Genomic DNA, 18784 nt, shown 5'->3' with positions numbered 1-18784 from the left:
TCGTTCTGCCCCTGAACAGGCAGTTAACCCACTGTTCCTAGGCCGTCATTGAAAATAAGAATTTGTTCTTAACTGACTTGCCTAGTTAAATAAAGGTTAAATCAAAATAAATCAAAATCTCCAAGGGACTGGTATTGGTTTCTCCCTACCTCCAGGGGACTGGTATTGGTTTCTCCCTACCTCCAGGGGACTGGTATTGGTTTCTCCCTACCTCCAGGGGACTGGTATTGGTTTCTCCCTACCTCCAGGGGACTGGTATTGGTTTCTCCCTACCTCCAGGGGACTGGTATTGGTTTCTCCCTACCTCCAGGGGACTGGTATTGGTTTCTCCCTACCTCCAGGGGACTGGTATTGGTTTCTCCCTACCTCCAGGGGACTGGTATTGGTTTCTCCCTACCTCCAGGGGACTGGTATTGGTTTCTCCCTACCTCCAGGGGACTGGTATTGGTTTCTCCCTACCTCCAGGGGACTGGTATTGGTTTCTCCCTACCTCCAGGGGACTGGTATTGGTTTCTCCCTACCTCCAGGGGACTGGTATTGGTTTCTCCCTACCTCCAGGGGACTGGTATTGGTTTCTCCCTACCTCCAGGGGACTGGTATTGGTTTCTCCCTACCTCCAGGGGACTGGTATTGGTTTCTCCCTACCTCCAGGGGACTGGTATTGGTTTCTCCCTACCTCCAACCACCTCCAGGGGACTGGTATTGGTTTCTCCCTACCTCCAGGGGACTGGTATTGGTTTCTCCCTACCTCCAACCACCTCCAGGGGACTGGTATTGGTTTCTCCCTACCTCCAACCACCTCCAGGGGACTGGTATTGGTTTCTCCCTACCTCCAACCACCTCCAGGGGACTGATATTGGTTTCTCCCTACCTCCAACCACCTCCAGGGGACTGATATTGGTTTCTCCCTACCTCCAACCACCTCCAGGGGACTGATATTGGTTTCTCCCTACCTCCAGGGGACTGGTATTGGTTTCTCCCTACCTCCAGGGGACTGGTATTGGTTTCTCCCTACCTCCAGGGGACTGGTATTGGTTTCTCCCTACCTCCAGGGGACTGGTATTGGTTTCTCCCCACCCCTAGGGGACTGGTATTGGTTTCTCCCTACCTCCAGCCACTTCCAGGGGACCGTTCTTCTTCCGTAACTCCAACATGGCATCCACAAACTCCTCCCCTCCCTTCTTTTCCAGAGCACCACCTGTAGGGAAACAGTCTGGGGTCTTTAGTGTCCTCCTGTTGTTGTTGTTGTTGTTGTGAGTGCAGACAGACAGACAGACTGAGGGAGAGGGACGGACAAGCGGACAGACAGCAGACATGCATCTGGTTCTGAGCTGAGTGAGAGCTGTGTGAGAGAGAGGCAGGACAGTCCTTTCATTTGACCTCTCTGAATCTCTTTGCCCACTGTACACCACAGTTCCCATGTACACCGAGTGGACAAAACATTAAGAACAGCTGTTCTTTCCATGACAGACTGACCGAGTGAAGCCAGGTGGAAGCCATGATCCTTTATTGTTAAAACTCGAATTCAAAATCAGTGTAGATGAAGTGGAAGAGACAGGTTAAATAATATTTTTTAAGCCTTGAGACAATTGATTCATGGATTGTGTATGTGTGCCGTTCAGAGAGTTAAATGGGGCAAGACAACATGTTGAAGTGCCTTTGAACAGGGGTACTGGTAGTGAGTTCCAGGCACACACACACACACACACACACACACACACACACACACATATATATATATATATATATGTGTGTGTGTGTCAAGAACTGCAACGCTGTTGGGTAATCAAGAATGGTCCACCACCTTGACACAAGTGTGGGAAGCATTGGAGTCAACGTGGGCCTAGCATCCCTGTGGACCTTGTGGTCCATTCCCTAATGAGGGCAAAAGGGAGGGTGCAACTTGGGGCGGCAGGGAGACTAGTGGTTAGAGTATAGGGACGGTAGGTAGCCTAGTGGTTAGAGTGTAGGGACGGTAGGTAGCCTAGTGGTTAGAGTGTAGGGGCGGTAGGTAGCCTAGTGGTTAGAGTGTAGGGGCGGTAGGTAGCCTAGTGGTTAGAGCGTTGGACTAGTAACCGAAAGGTTGCAAGTTCAAACCCCCCGAGCTGACAAGGTACAAATCTGTCGTTCTGCCCCCTGAACAGGCAGTTAAACCCACTGTTCCTAGGGCCGTCATTGAAAATAAGAATTTGTTCTTAACTGACTTGCCTAGTTAAATAAAAGGTTAAATTAAATTAGGAAGGTGTTCTTAATGGTTTTGTACTCTCAGTGTATAAAGCAACTCAATATTACTACTAGTTATTAAAAAAACATCCCTTATCGAGCTTCTCCTGTAGTAGGCTTTTCCTTTTCACTTGATCAGATGGTGACTTTTTTTTTACACTTCCTAAGTGTTAAATTTCAGATTTAGCATCGCTTCCCTTCTGATCAGTCAGAGTGGGAAGTGATGCAGGCAGATAGACAGAGGGAAGTGATGCAGGCAGATAGTCAGAGGAGAGGAAGTTTAATGTCAGAGTGGGAAGTGATGCAGGCAGATAGTCCGAGTAGGAAGTGATGCAGGCAGATAGACAGAGGGAAGTGATGCAGGCAGATAGTCAGAGGAGAGGAAGTTTAATGTCAGAGTGGGAAGTGATGCAGGCAGATAGTCAGAGAGGGAAGTGATGCAGGCAGATAGTCAGAGGGGGAAGTGATGCAGGCAGATAGTCAGAGGGGGAAGTGATGCAGGCAGATAGTCAGAGAGGGAAGTGATGCAGGCAGATAGTCAGAGAGGAGAGGAAGTTTAATGTCAGAGTGGGAAGTGATGCAGGCAGATAGTGAGAGAGGGAAGTGATGCAGGCAAATAGTCAGAGAGGGAAGTGATGCAGGCAGATAGTCAGAGAGGAGAGGAAGTTTAATGTCAGAGTGGGAAGTGATGCAGGCAGATAGTCAGAGAGGAAAGGAAGTTTAATGTCAGAGTGGGAAGTGATGCAGGCAGATAGTGAGAGAGGGAAGTGATGCAGGCAGATAGTCAGAGAGGAAAGGAAGTTTAATGTCAGAGTGGGAAGTGATGCAGGCAGATAGTGAGAGAGGGAAGTGATGCAGGCAGATAGTCAGAGAGGGAAGTGATGCAGGCAGATAGTCAGAGAGGAGAGGAAGTTTAATGTCAGAGTGTTGACAAAACAAAAAAAACATCCACATAAAAGAAATAGGGAAATACAAGCAGATGTAAGAAAATCTATAAAAATAAAACATAAAACAGAAGAGTAATTAAGGCCTTTTAGAGGTCACCAAAACACAAAGCATTGGTGCATGTTCTTCCAACTTCTCAACATTATTATTTATTTATTGAATTTTTAAAAAAGTTATTAGTTACACAGTAATTGGTGGTTCAATAGGAGTTTTACTTTCATAAACATAAGTATGGCTAGGGAACCTAACCTCAGATCCTCAGATCCAAATACATAAAACAGACCATCTGTTGACGTCAATCTCTTATTGGTCAATGCAATGATTAAAAACAGAAACAAAGTCTGAATTACATCTAGAAAGTTAGAATTCCACCCTGAGAACAAATTTGTCTAAGAGGAGGAAGAAGAAGATGCATTATGGGATGCTTTGCTACAGGTGTCGGCACGGTAACACGTTGTACCCATGGTGATGAGGGAGGGTTCTATATTACCTACTTCACCACCAGTGTAGAGGGTGGAATTGGTCGGGTGAACAACAGCCTCGCTGTCAATGGTGGAAATGTCGGCTTGCACAACTTGCAACTACAAACAATGACAACAGGCAATCAACATGAGAGGTAAAACACAGTGAGTGGGGAAGGGGGGGGGAAGAGGATGGGGGGGGGGAAATGAAGAACATAAAACATACGAAGGTATCAGGGAGAAAGAACGAGAGGGAGGTGAGAGTGCTGTGCTCCTTATTTATTTACTTATTTCAGGAACACAGGAGACTGACTGACTGACCAATCCAGAGAGACAGACCCAACAATAACATCCATGACAGGCAGAGAGGGGCGGGGGGAATGACAACTGCTCTGCAGAGATTTGACAAAATCCTAGAATTTCATCTGAGGGGATAAGCCTGAGATCCAATGTGTGTGTGTATTAATTTTTCAGAGAAAAAACAACATTTGTTTCTAATAAACTAGTCAATTTGGGGATGGTGTCCCATTTAAGTTCAGCATTCAAGGATCTTTCAAACCGCAGAGTGAAAGGGAGCTCACCTAGATCATCTTTAAGGTCAATGTCTGCATTGGTGGGGTTGATGACCCCCTCCACGTCAAAGCCAGCCAAGTTACTGACCTCACTGTGAACCAGGTTTAGCTGGGGGGGGGAGAGCATGCCACCAGCAAGCAGGGAGGGGTGGGGGGCAAAGCCGTTAGATCGATCAAACCACACCTTAGTGCGGGACTGATTTGGTACAAGTAGAATTTAGAAGAGTGCAGGATTCAGAAAGCATCACAGAAAAGAACATGAAACAGTTAACCTATTAATCAGTTAGTTTGAAACACTGCACTGGAAGGCAAAAAAAAGATATGAGCTTCTAGAAAAACATTCCGTTTACTGAGTATTGAGCCAGGTGTTTCAGATTTTAGGCAACTGGCAGTGAGGTACATGAAATTGCCCATAGAATTTAGAAAGCAGAGAAGGATAGAACAAACCAAAAACAATCCCAAACCAGAATGACACCATCAGAGGAGTAGATAAACTAATTCAAAAGGTTTACAATAGCCCAGAAAATGACTTGATATGCATGAATGAATACAATGCGGATTCACTTCTACTGTGACATCTCCAAAAAGAAAAAGACTATATATATTTTTTAAAGAAGGAGGCAACGAATACAGTACATAAACTAATTGATTTGGCCTTCGTCCTAAATGGCACCCTGTACCCCAAAGCACACTTTTTAATTGAATTATTTCACCTTTATTTAACCAGGTAGGCCAGTTGAGAACAAGTTCTCATTTACTGGCCAAGATAAAGCAAAGCAGTGCGACACAAACTAACACAGAGTTACACGTGGGATAAACAAAACGCACAGTCAATAACACAATAGAAAAATCTGTATACAGTGTGTGCAAACGAAGTAAAGAGGAAAGGCAGTAAAATAGGCCAATAGCATGTAGGGATGCAGACTTATATAGTCAAGTCTCTTCCCACAACCATGGTGTCTGAAAACACAGAGCCGGGAAACGATCAAAGTGAGATGTCTTGTACAGACAGTTGAAGTAGGAAGTTGACATACACCTTAGCCAAATACATTTAAAAACTCAGTTTTTCACAATTCCTGACATTTAATCCTTTTAAAAATCATCCCCTTAGGTCAGTTAGGATCACCATTTTATTTTACGAATGTGAAATGTCAGAATAATAGTTGAGAGAATGATTTATTTATTTCATCACATTCCCAGTGGGCCAGAAGTTTCCATACACCCAATTAGTATTTGGTAGCATTGCCTTTAAATTGTTTAATTTGGGTCAAACGTTTTAGGTAGCCTTCCACAAGCTTCCCACAATAAGTTGGGTGAATTTTGGCCCATTCCTCCTTACAGAGCTGGTGTAACTGAGTCAGGTTTGTAGGCCTCCTTGCTAGCAAATGCTTTTTCAGTTCTGCCCACAAATTTACTATAGGATTGAGGTCAGGGCTTTGTGATGGCCACTCCAATACCTTGACTTTGTTGTCCTTAAGCCATTTTGCCACAACTTTGGAAGTATGCTTGGGGTCAGTGTCCATTTGGAAGACCCATTTGCGACCAAGCTTTAACTTCCTGACTAATGTCTTGAGATGTTTCTTCAATATATACAGATAATTTTACTTCCTCATGATGCCATCTATTTTGTGAAGTGCACCAGTCCCTCCTGCAGCAAAGCACCCCCCACAACATGATGCTGCCACCCCAGCGCTTCACGGTTGAGATGCAAACCAAAGAACACCCCTTTTCCTTTAAATATAACGATGGTCATTATGGCCAAACCGTCTATTTTTGTTTCATCAGACCAGAGGACATTTCTCCAAAAAGTACGATCTTTGTCCCCATGTGCAGTTGCAAACCATAGTCTTGCTTTTTTTATGGCGGTTTTGGAGCAGTGGCCTCTTCCTTGCTGAGTGGCCTTTCAGGTTACATAGATATAGGACTCGTTTTACTGTGTTTCCTCCAGCACCTTCACAAGGTCCTTTGCTGTTGTTCTGGGATTGATTTGCACTTTTCGCACCAAAGTACGTTAATCTCTAGGAGACAAAACGAGTCTCCTTCCTGAGCGGTATGACGGCTGCATGGGCCCATGGTGTTTATACTTGCGTACTATTGTTTGTACAGATCAACGTGGTACCTTCAGGCATTTGGAAATTGCTCTCAAGGATGAACCAGACTTGTGGAGGTCTACAAATTGTTTTCTGAGGTCTTGGCTTATTTCTTTTGTTTTTCCCATGATGTCAAGCAAAGATGCACTGAGTTTGAAGTTAGGCCTTGAAATACATCCACAGGTACACCTACAATTGACTCAAATGATATCAATTAGCCTATCAGAAGCTTCTAAAGCCATGACATAATTTTCTGGAATTTTATAAGCTGTTTAAAGACACAGTCAACTTAGTGCATGTAAACTTCTGACCCACTGGAATCGTGATACAGTGATTTATAAGTGAAATTATCTGTCTGTAAACAATTGTTGGGAAAATGACTTGTCTCATGCACAAAAGTAGATGTCCTAACCGACTTGCCAAAACTATAGTTTGTTAACAAGAACTTTGTGGGGTGGTTGAAAAATGGGTTTTAATGACTCCAACCTAAGTGTATGTAAACTTCCGATTTCAACTGTATATCTGAATGGATAAAGTCTGCTTTCAGTCAGAAGAACCCACCACCAGTGAATGGTAAATTAGGTTAATGGCATTCATTATTACAGTTTCCATTCAACAAAATGCAGCCATCTTTGATTAGCTCCTTCATCAACTGCTCTACCCCTAACAGTAGAACATCTAATTGCCAACCACATACTCTAAATTACTTGAATTCCATTTATTTAATGTAGGTTTCTTTCCATAAAATCTAACTAAAACCATTTTTTTTTTTTTTTTTTTTTAAAGGTCATAAATGTTTTTTAGAATTGGGCATAAAAATCATTGGACAGATATTTTAAAAAAAACAGACATCGACTAATGACGTTTTCCAAACTTTCTTTCAACAAGGGGCACTTCACTGCCAAAATAGTCTCAACGAACAAATAGACGTTGAGCCTGACGAACCACAAACACCTTCTCACTCACACCATCCTAGCTGCCAGCTATGGCAGCACCCACTCTACAGTAGATAAACTGGTTAGTTTAGTGCGGCAGCCTGGTTTATTAGCGTATGTTTGCGAGGCCAAAGTACGAGGTGACATCAGCAAGTGAACAAAGAAAATGAAGCACTCGATTGTCTTCATTGCAGCGAGGAGGGGAACTCTTTCCAGATACACAATAACCAATCATGTAACAGTAGCCAATCATGTAGCAGTAGCCAATCATGTAGCAGTAGCCAATCATGTAGCAGTAGCCAATCATGTAGCAGTAGCCAATCATGTAGCAGTAGCCAATCATGTAGCAGTAACCATGATGTGTCTTAAGTGGCACTCTAGTCCCTATATAGTGCACTACATTTGACCACAAATCTATGTGCCCTGGTCAAAAATAATGCACTGTAGAAGCAATAGAGGGCACTCTTTGGGGAATACGGGGGCACTCTTTGGGCAATAGGGGGCACTCTTTGGGCAATAGGGGGCCCTAAGTTGCCATTTAGAGCGTAACCCATGGGATTCGAGGGGTGTAACTGGTCTAACAGTCGACACTGGAAAGAAATGGCTTGAGAAAGTATCACTTCTTCCACATATTGTTGTGTTACAGCCTGAATTTCAAATGAATTACATTGATATTTCACATCACTGGCCTACACAAAATACCCCATAATATCAAAGTGGATTAATGTTCTTAGAAATGTTAACAAATAAATAAATAAAAAACTAATTGAAAGATGAAATGTCGAGTCAATAAGCAAAGGTCTATTGTTAAACGTTTTTTAAAAAGCAGACATTGAATATCCCTTTGAGCATGGTGAGGTTATTAAATACACTTTGGATGGTGCATCAATATCATCAGTCACCACAAAGATACAGACGTCCTTCCTAACTCAGTTGCCGGAGAGGAAGGAAACCGCTCAGTTATTTCACCATGAGGCCAATGGTGACTTTAGAATAGTTACAGAGTTTAATGGCTGTGATGGGAGAAAACTGAGGATGGATCAACACCTTTGTAGTCACACCACAATACTAACCTAATTGGCAGAGGGAAAACAAGGAAGCCTGTACAGAATAAAAGAATATTCCAAAACGTCCATCCTGTTTGGCAATAAGGCACTAAATAAAACTGCAACAAATGTGGCAAAGGAATCAACTTTGCTTTGCTATGGTTTTGCAATGTGTTATGTTTGGGGAAAATCCAACCAACACATCACAGAGTACCACTCTTCATATTTTTAAGCATGGTTGTGGCTGCATCATGTTATGGGTATGCTTGCCATCGGCAAGTACAAGGGAGTATTTTAGAATAAAAAGAAACGGAAGAGCTACGTAAGCACAGGCAAAATCCAAGAGGAAACCCTGGTTCAGTCTGCTTTCCAACAGACACATTCACCTTTCAGCAGGACAATAACCTAAAATGCAAGACCAAATAAACACTGGAGTTGATTACCAAGACAACATTGAATGGCTACAGGTTATCTACAAGTCTCTGCTAGGTAAAGCCCCGCCTTATCTCAGCTCACTGGTCACCATAGCAGCACGCGCTCCAGCAGGTATATATCTCACTGGTCACCCCCAAAGCCAATTCCTCCTTTGGTCGTCTTTCCTTCCAGTTCTCTGCTGCCCATGACTGGAACGAATTGCAAAAATCTATGAAGCTGGGAGACTCACATCTCCCTCACTAGCTTTAAGCTCCAGCTGTGAGAGCATTTTACAGATCACTGCACCTGTACTTAGCCTATCTGTAAACAGCACATCTACCTACCTACCTCATCCCCATACTGGTATTTATTTATTTATTTTGCTCCTTTGCATCCCAGTATCTCTACCTGCACATTCATCTTCTGCCGATCTACCATTCCAGTGTTTAATTGCAATATTGTAATTACTTCGCCACCATGGCCTATTTATTTCCTTAACTTACCTCATTTGCACTCACTGTATATAGACTTTTTGTTTTATTTTGTTCTACTGTATTATTGACTGTATGTTTTGTTTATTCCATGTGTAACTCTGTGTTGTTGTATGTGTCGAATTGCTTTGCTTTATCTTGGCCAGGTCACAGTTGCAAATGAGAACTTGTTCTCAACTAGCCTACCTGGTTAAATAAAGGTAAAATAAATAAAATAAATAAAAATAAATTGAATGTTCCTGAGTGGCCTAGTTAAAGTTTTGTCTTAAATCAGCTTGAAAGTCTATGGCAAGAGTTAAAAATGGCTGTCTAGCAATGATCAACATCCAACTTGGATTTATTTAACTTGACAGAGTTGCAGAATTTTAAATGTGCAATATTGTACAATCCAGGTGTGCAAAGCTCTTAGAAATTTACCCAGAAAGACTCACAGCTGTAATCACTGCCAAAGGTGATTCCAACATGTATTGACTCAGAAGTGTGAATATATTTCTGTATTTCATTTTCAATACATTTGCAAAAATTGTCTAAAAACATGTCTTCACTTTGTCATTATGGGATGTTGTGTGTCGATGGGTGAATTTTAAAGAAACATTTCATTATTTTTTTTATTTTTTATTTCAGGCTCTTAACATAACAAAATATGGAATAAGTCAAGAGGTATGAGGACTTTATAAAAGGTTTCCCTACAGGAAACTCATGCTGATTGACCGTGGAGAAACATACATTTATGTAAAAGGTTGATCCATAAAAAAACTGTTACACATTTGGCTGCCATAGTCAAAGTTTCAGAACAATTAATCTATATACAAAACAAATAAATGGTATATAAAAATAGGAATGTTTAGGAAATGAGAAAACAATGGTAAGTAAAGCAGTACATAAGATGATGTCATCCCCTCTATATTCTCCACTATAAGGTTCCTGTGAGTGCGCATACGAATATTGCGTCGTATTTCCCCTCAATACACCATCCACTATCAGCAACGACACCCTGAATGCATGTAACCTCATTGAGATTAACAAAGGGAGAAGCTGCGAGGCCTCTATGAGAAGCGACGTAGTAGTAGTGACGGACGAACCTACCTTCTGACCCAGGAAAAGACTCTTGGTGGAGAGGACAGTGAATCCATCCGTAGGTGTTCCTTCCGTGGTGCTGTCTGCCGAGACAGCTTTGCTCACCTCCCCCTGTTTCTGCTGGGCCAGAGAGACATATGAGAAACATCAGGTGATATTATGTAGGCCTAGACAACACTGTCCAAAACATTCAGTGACATTATGACATTTGAGTAAGGGAGTTAACCATAATAAAGTTGAACCTCAATTGTATTATCATGTTGACATTTATGGGGTCTACATTCAAAGTCTCCACCTGAAACAACTTGCCTGTATAACATACTGTATACCTTAGCTTTGAGTTATATTATAAACCGGGTTGTTCGAGACCAGAATGCAGATTGTCTGAAAGCCGTGGTATATCAGACTGTATACCACAAGGTATGACATTTTTTATTAACCTGTTTATAATAGCAATAAGGCACCTTAGCCATTTAGCGTGGCTATGGGCTGTATCCGGGCCTCTAGCGTGGCTACGGGCTGTATCTGGGCCTCTAGCGTGGCTACGGGCTGTATCCGGGCCTCTAGCGTGCCTACGGGCTGTATCCGGGCCTCTAGCGTGCCTACGGGCTGTATCCGGGCCTCTAGCGTGCCTACGGGCTGTATCCGGGCCTCTAGCGTGCCTACGGGCTGTATCCGGGCCTCTAGCGTGCCTACGGGCTGTATCCGGGCCTCTAGCGTGCCTACGGGCTGTATCCGGGCCTCTAGCGTGCCTACGGGCTGTATCCGGGCCTCTAGCGTGCCTACGGGCTGTATCCGGGCCTCTAGCGTGCCTACGGGCTGTATCCGGGCCTCTAGCGTGCCTACGGGCTGTATCCGGGCCTCTAGCGTGCCTACGGGCTGTATCCGGGCCTCTAGCGTGCCTACGGGCTGTATCCGGGCCTCTAGCGTGCCTACGGGCTGTATCCGGGCCTCTAGCGTGCCTACGGGCTGTATCCGGGCCTCTAGCGTGCCTACGGGCTGTATCCGGGCCTCTAGCGTGCCTACGGGCTGATCAGGGTGATTCCCTGATCCACCTCTACGCAGATGACACCATTCTGTATACTTCTGGCCCTTCCTTGGACACTGTGCTATCTAACCTCCAAACGAGCTTCAATGTCATACAACACTCCTTCTGTGGCCTCCAACTGCTCTTAAACACTAGTTGGCACGCCCGACTAGCATCATCTCCCTGGATGGTTCCGACCTAGAATATGTGGACATCTATAAGTACCTAGGTGTCTGGCTAGACTGCAAACTCTCCTTCCAGACTCATATCAAACATCTCCAATCCAAAATCAATGCAGGTAGAGTCCATTCTCATTTTTTCTTATTTTCTTTTTAGAGCTTTGTCACAACGGACCAGTCAGTCAATACTCGCAAGTACATAGTGAGAAATAAAATCGGTAGACTTAATATTACATGATTAAATCTGTGAAATGATTTCCCTCCCCAAGCTGTTTACAGGCACTTAACACTATTTCGCATTTTTGTCATCATAATTTTCCCAACTTCTATTAACTTTTTTTATTTTTTATTATGTTTTCATTCAGTTACAAAATTAATAGTCCTGGCTGAGCCCCATGGCCGCTTCGGCGGTTTCAATGAAGCCTAGCTGGGTCTGTGTGCGTCAAATGAAAAAGCACAGGATATTTATGATAAAACAGCTCTGCTCCAGGAGGGGCCAAAAGGGGGCTTAGCCCCTCAGTTGAAACTTGTGCAGCCTCAGTTTTAGTTATATGTCCCTATATAAAAATAGCTAAAAAGTTAGAATGATTGAGTGACAAGGTTGGAGCGAAATCTGTACTGAATCGGAGCACGGTGTGGAGTGTTTGTGTGTAGGGGGCTATGTGAAGCCACGGGTGGTTAGGTATGACTCCTCTGGGTTTCCATAACAAGTGGTAGGCTACTGGGTTAAGTTAACAGTTAAAGCTGCTTCACGCCTCACCACTACAAAGTTAAGTTAGCTTCTTAGCTAGCTGTAAAAGGCGTTAGTGTTATAAGCCTATTTTAGCTCTAACCAGCTAATCTGCCGCGGTTGATATCAGAAATCAAACAGCTGAGGCCGAACCCAGCAGCGATGATGCTCCTGATCTCTAGCTAGCTCTGACCCTGATGATCTTAGAACAGAGGAGACAGCCCAGGTTAGCCTAGAATCCTACCCTAGTGGGCCTGGCTCCCAAGTGGGTAGGCCTACACCCTCCCAGGCCCAACCAATGGCTGCACCCCCGCCCAGACATGTGAAATCCATAGATTAGGGCCTAATGAATTCCTTTCAATTGATTGATTTCCTTCTGTGAACTGTATCTCAGTAAAATCTTTGAAATTGTTGCATTTATATTTTTGTTCAGTATATTTACATAACCACCATCTCTAGTAATGCTAGTCCCGTCCAATAGGGCTCTAGCAATGCTAGTCCCGTCCAATAGGGCTCTAGCAATGCTAGTCCCGTCCAATAGGGCTCTAGCAATGCTAGTCCCGTCCAATAGGGCTCTAGCAATGCTAGTCCCGTCCAATAGGGCTCTAGCAATACTAGTCCCGTCCAATAGGGCTCTAGCAATACTAGTCCCGTCCAATAGGGCTCTAGCAATACTAGTCCCGTCCAATAGGGCTCTAGCAATACTAGTCCCGTCCAATAGGGCTCTAGCAATACTAGTCCCGTCCAATAGGGCTCTAGTAATACTAGTCCCGTCCAATAGGGCTCTAGTAATACTAGTCCCGTCCAATAGGGCTCTAGTAATACTAGTCCCGTCCAATAGGGCTCTAGTAATACTAGTCCCGTCCAATAGCGCTCTAGTAATACTAGTCCCGTCCAATAGGGCTCTAGTAATACTAGTCCCGTCCAATAGGGCTCTAGTAATACTAGTCCCGTCCAATAGCGCTCTAGTAATACAAGTCCCGTCCAATAGGGCTCTAGTAATACTAGTCCCGTCCAATAGCGCTCTAGTAATACTAGTCCCGTCCAATAGGGCTCTAGTAATACTAGTCCCGTCCAATAGCGCTCTAGTAATACTAGTCCTGTCCAATAGCGCTCTAGTAATACTAGTCCTGTCCAATAGCGCTCTAGTAATACTAGTCCTGTCCAATAGGGCTCTAGTAATACTAGTCCTGTCCAATAGGACTATAACACGGCAAAGAATAGTGCGCTGCATCATTCCACGGGTTCGGTCAAGGCGGTGCACAGCGGAAATATCACCGAAATATTCTAGTCCCTACACATCACCTTCTATATTCAAACAACATAGGCCTTTTTAATGGCTAAATTGATGAGCAAATGCAAAGCTTCATGCTCATCCTTTCTGGTATGCAATAGTAGTCTTCCTAGTAGGATTCTGCCATAATGAGGTAGTGTGTATGTAGCCATTTCAGCGTTGTTTTGAGAGTCGAGCAAGAGTCCACTCCAACAACAAAAACATTATTATAAAAAATTAAATAAAAATAAATCACAGGATCCTGGAGTCGTTCACCCCTACACAGAATGTTTGAGTTTATCCCTCACATATTGTATACCTTAGCTTTGGCTCTTTTCCCTGCAGCTGCCTTTTTGGCTGATTTCTTGGAGGCAGACATCTTGGATTTCTTGATGGCGGGAGGAGGCGTGATGACAGCCTCCAGCTTGCCCTTTGACCCCCTCTTCTTAGCTAGCAGCTCGGGGTGGATGTTAGGTAAGACTCCTCCGGCTGCGATGGTCACACCTTTCAGCAGCTGCAGAGAGACAGTCGGTGAAATCACGCAGTCTGCATTGGATTGCTCCCTCCTCTCTCTCTAACTAGCGGATGACCTCACAAAGATGGGGCATGTACTTAAACTAATGTTGCAAAATGCTGGTAACTTTCCCAAATTCCCAAGGTTTTTAACCAGAAATCCCAGTCGGAGGATTTCCTGTTTATTCCCTCTGGATTCCAGGAATCTTCCAACCAGTATTTCAGGAAAACCTGGTGAATTTTGGAGGGGAAAGTTACCAAAATAACAGCTGACCTGGTTGAGCTCCTCGTCGTTGGCGATGGCTAGAAGGATGTGTCGTGGTGTGACACGTCCTTTCTTATTGTCTCTGGCTGCGTTGCCCGCCAGCTCCAGGATTTCAGCTAGAACACAAGAATAGAGATAGTTAATACAGCTGGACCTGGTGCAGAGGTCTGACAATGTAACTCAAAAGCATCCACTGGCCAGAGGACCAATAAAGCCCAAGACCAGCAGCATTGGAGATAAGTCAGAATTAAGCTGTTTTCAGAAGTGGAAAAACAGTGTAGAGTAGTGAGGGCACTGAGAATGCAGGTCCACAGGAGGGATTAAGAATAAATCAATATCTTTAAGGAGCAGTGCAGTTAAAAAACAGGATTTTCCTGTTAAAAAAAAAATATATAATAATAATAATAATTTAAACACTATGAGGTCAAAATAACAATGAATGTGAAAATTATAATGCCCTTTTTTCTGCAAGAGCTGTTGGGAAAAAAAATGCCTGGAATTTCCAAGAGTCTGGCTCCAGCAAATACCTTCTCACGCAACAGACGCTACGAGACACAAAAACGAGACAGGATGTCGAATGGTGCCAGAGGATGGCGCGTTACTGCCACCAACAGCACGGGTGGTGAAATTACACCTAGAATTATAAACTAGGTACGAGCTAGTGTACTAGATAGCCAGCTAGTGTGTACTAGCCAGCTGCACAAAAGCAACAGTGGTTAGCATAACACCCTGGACAAGAGCTAGTGCGCCCTGGCTGGTATGTAAGTAACACAATGACGCCTTGGACCAGAGCTGACTGACACCAAACTGACTGGAGACCAACAAATGTCACCAGGTTGCGCGCCCACATACCATCTGAAATGCAAGTGTATACGCTTTGCAGACCACACGGTGTCAGGTGGGGGGGAACATACTTTTGTTGTTGTTGTTGTGGTTATTTTCATTAAATAAATAGTGATGTATCAGACAGACGTGATGTTTAAAAATATGTATATTATTACAAAAAATATGAATGGGGTTTCAACATCTCCTCTCACTGAGCAGTCAATCTCCTAACACGGTAGGGTTGAGCAGCAAACTTTAATTTAGCTAAATAACGTGAACACTTTGACTGATTTAAAAGTTAACTACTGTACCGTACAACATTGCATTAGTGAGATAATTGTTCTGGAGTATCTCACAACATGGCATCACCAAAAACATTCAAAAGCATTGGAATGCATCCCAAATTACACCCCCCCCCCCCCCCCCCCCCCCCCCCCCCCACCCTATACAGTATACTCCTTCTGACCAGGGCCCAAAAGGGGGTAATTTGGGATAGATCCGGTCATATTATTTATCTTGCTTCCTCACCAGTGAGGTACTCCAGAACAGCAGCCATGTAGACTGGGGCACCCACACCGACCCTGTACTTGGGCAGACCCTTCTTGATGTAGCGCAGCATTCGCCCCACGGGGAAGATGACTCCGGCCTTCGTCGACCTGGACATCTTGGTGACCTTCTTTTTCCCTCCTCGGCTGGACATGGTGTCGCTACCCGTGTGAGGTTCTGTTTTTGCAGGACAGATTCATGTCTGTTTGGTCACAATCGAGTTGTTGTGAGAAGTATACTAATCAAAACACAATCAAACAAAGGCCTAGAAAATACTGTGTTAGAAAATTGGGTATTATTCTATAATGTATCAAGTCATACGAACAGAATATAAATATGATTTTTAATTTTTTTAATTAGGTCATTATTTGCAGAGGAAATGTCTAAATTCCAAATTAGCATATTTTCTCAATACACTCAAAATCTTGAGACAATATGTTCTCTTTTTGTGAACGATAAATTTTTATTAAATTTTAAAATAATGATGTGAGAGTTGTAAGTGTATTACAACTTCCTAGGCAATGCCAAGTTGGCAATTCATCAGCACTAGGCTATTATTCATGAAAACATATCATTTCCCATCACAGGCCTCGTACAGGCTAGCCACAGATGGTTACACACCACATAATGGGATTTAACCAAAGATTGTAGATTAAATCCCATTACTGGGAGTAACAAATTTGTCTATAGAAAACGTTTCAACTAACCTGGTATTGGCGATGCCATTATCGTTCTCGATTTGGCCAAACATGTATCTTCTAAAATGTTTGTGTCCAGTTGCAGGTGGTGCGTTTGAAAGTAAAAAAATTATCCGTTACTAAAATAAATACAAATGTGTATGCCGCCATCTTGTAAATTTCAAGTCTTCTCTCATTGGCTGAACAGGTGGGTCCGCCACAAAGTGCCGCATGTCATAATGACACTCACCTGTCTTGATCAATGAGAGAATATTTTAAATATACAAGATGGCGGCATACACATTGTTGGATTACTTCATGGAGGAAAATATTTTGTTATTTAAATAATGGATAATTTTTTTACTTCAAACACACCACCTGTAACTGGACAAAAAAACATTTTAGAAGATACATGTTTGGCTGAATCGAGAACGAAGATCGTATCGCCAATACCAGGTGCAATTCTCTGGCGACGTTTTGTATAGGCAAACCTGTAACTCCCAGTACTATAATAGATACCAAAAATCTTTGTATAAAATCACATTATCTGATGTAACAAATCTTTGGTTAAATCACATTCTGGTGTAACAATCTGTAGCTATGAACAGGCCTACTCTCTATAAAGTAGCCTAACTCAAGCTCACTTCTACGCAATAAAGGATCAATTGATACGTTATAATACAATGGGCCTAAAACAAATGCATATCATGCTGCTACAAAGGGCTAAAGACATTTCTTTCTGAAGAATAAAATATACAAATTTGCAATGACCAGATTGAGACGTAAATGCACTCCAATTGCCTGAGAAATGAACACAGCAACATCTGTCAGAAAGTCAGAGACATCCAGGTGCACAAGACCGCGATTTAAGAGTTATTTTTGTTGTTGTTGCGGAGTCTGTCAAGAGAACCATTTCCTGGTGTAAACGATCCATTTGATCTCGTCCACATGTAGGCCTGGAGAATGTTTACAAAATGGAATTAAATGGCGTTTATGGGAGAATGGCGCACACACACACGAACCCAAGGACATTCGCTTGCTCACGTCGCGCGTTTGAGTTGCAAATCCTAACGTCATATTTCCAGTTAGCCCTCATAGCCATAAATAGCCTACAATTTCGCCGTACTTTGCAAGATAAAAACAAAATAGCAACGTATAGGATAACTGTGACATATCGGAAGCATCTGGCTCAACGATGTAAATGTTATTGTTAACCAAAAGAGGTTCATTACTTACAGAAACGGGGAACAGCAGTGTGTCTTCTGTCAACACTCGGAAGGCTTCAACAAGCTTGGACAGTGTCTTCAACTCCCAGAATCCACAGCGAAAGAATATATTGAACTGGGCCAGCGATGTATCTATCCTGCTCTGGAATGGATAGATTTTAGACTGCAACAAACCTCAACTCTCCGTATGCGCGCTGTGAACTTTAACCTACCCTGTGCGCTAAGCCCACTATTGACAGCCCCTATTCCTAAACACATGATTGGTAATACATATATACATATCCCTAAACACAGTGACGGTTCTAGCTTGTATGGCTCCCTGGACGAAATGATATCGGTGACATGATGTCATTGATGTGACGTACAAATGAGCGATAGAAAACCGATTGCGCAAATGTCACCATTCCCCCAAAAAATTGGGGCGCCCCTTGCCGCCCCCAGCCAGATGCCGCCCCGGGTGGTTGTCCAAGTTGCTTATACCTAAATCCGCCACTGCCTAAACATCACACTAAAAGTCAAACATTTCACATCACACCTGTCAAACAGACGTGTGCTGAATTCCACACCGGCTTATTAACATTTTAAAAATAATGTAATGCGAGAACATTTTGTTCCAGGATTGAAAACCAATTAAGTAAATCATATGGACATCAGTGACTGGGTTAGTGCTTTTTAAAACACCACACAGATCATGTCGTTGTCTTAGATCAGTACTCATGAAACCCATCTCCAATGGGGATATGATATTGTCATTCGTTAAAATCATGTTATTCACTCTCGATATAATTGAAGTCATTTGATTCATGCATGTCTGAGTATATGGAACTCAGTAACTCATATGTAAGCAGACTGTGCTAATTATGTTTGTTTTTTTCTGCAGCATTCAATAGTATCCTATCAAGCACTTTTTAATATCAAAGATCTTGACAGAGGTTGAGTGTTATGTCTATGTGTAAAGCAGTGGAGGCTGCTGAGGGGAGGATGGCTCCTAATAATGGCTGGAATGGAGTGGTATCAATGGCTGGAATGGAGTGGTATCAACCACTTGGAAACCAGGTATTTGGTGTGTTTTTTACCATTCCATTAACTCCATTCCAGCCATTATTATGAGACGTCCGTCCTTCAGCAGCTTCCACTGGTGTAAAGAACTTCAGGCTGGCCGCCTAGCGAGTACAGCTTTCTCCTGATTCAGCTCAAACCTCGAACCCAGGACCTATGCCTCGCAAACACACGTGGCGGCCCTCCTGAAGAGTCTTACCCACTTGCGCC

The 18784-nt window shown here is 43.2% G+C and overlaps 1 protein-coding gene across 19 annotated transcripts in view; it reads right to left on the bottom strand.

Moving 5' to 3' along the window:
* macroh2a1 (macroH2A.1 histone) overlaps nucleotides 1-17875 on the bottom strand; it is a 23369-nt gene extending 5494 nt beyond the window's left edge. Inside the window, exons 1-7 of one of the 19 annotated variants that reach the window (XM_031807751.1) lie at nucleotides 17526-17875; nucleotides 15595-15789; nucleotides 14251-14357; nucleotides 13783-13977; nucleotides 10264-10374; nucleotides 4211-4310; nucleotides 1109-1198 (exon numbers count right to left, since the gene is read on the bottom strand). In XM_031807751.1, the coding sequence (XP_031663611.1) occupies nucleotides 1109-1198; nucleotides 4211-4310; nucleotides 10264-10374; nucleotides 13783-13977; nucleotides 14251-14357; nucleotides 15595-15766 (775 nt within the window). In that variant the 5' untranslated portion in view covers nucleotides 15767-15789; nucleotides 17526-17875. Of the gene's footprint in view, nucleotides 1-1108; nucleotides 1199-3658; nucleotides 3750-4210; nucleotides 4311-10263; nucleotides 10375-13782; nucleotides 13978-14250; nucleotides 14358-15594; nucleotides 15815-16319; nucleotides 16445-17060 lie in introns of those variants that run through there. The other 18 variants (XM_031807756.1, XM_031807754.1, XM_031807759.1 and 15 more) reach the window with 18 other exon arrangements.
* Between the last annotated feature and the right edge of the window lie 909 nt (nucleotides 17876-18784).

Source organism: Oncorhynchus kisutch, linkage group LG28 (genome assembly GCF_002021735.2).
Source record: "Oncorhynchus kisutch isolate 150728-3 linkage group LG28, Okis_V2, whole genome shotgun sequence".
In the NCBI taxonomy this organism is placed as follows: domain Eukaryota; kingdom Metazoa; phylum Chordata; class Actinopteri; order Salmoniformes; family Salmonidae; genus Oncorhynchus; species Oncorhynchus kisutch.
The sequence above is the reverse complement of the archived record's forward strand: the minus strand, read 5'-3'. Positions and strand labels throughout refer to the sequence as shown.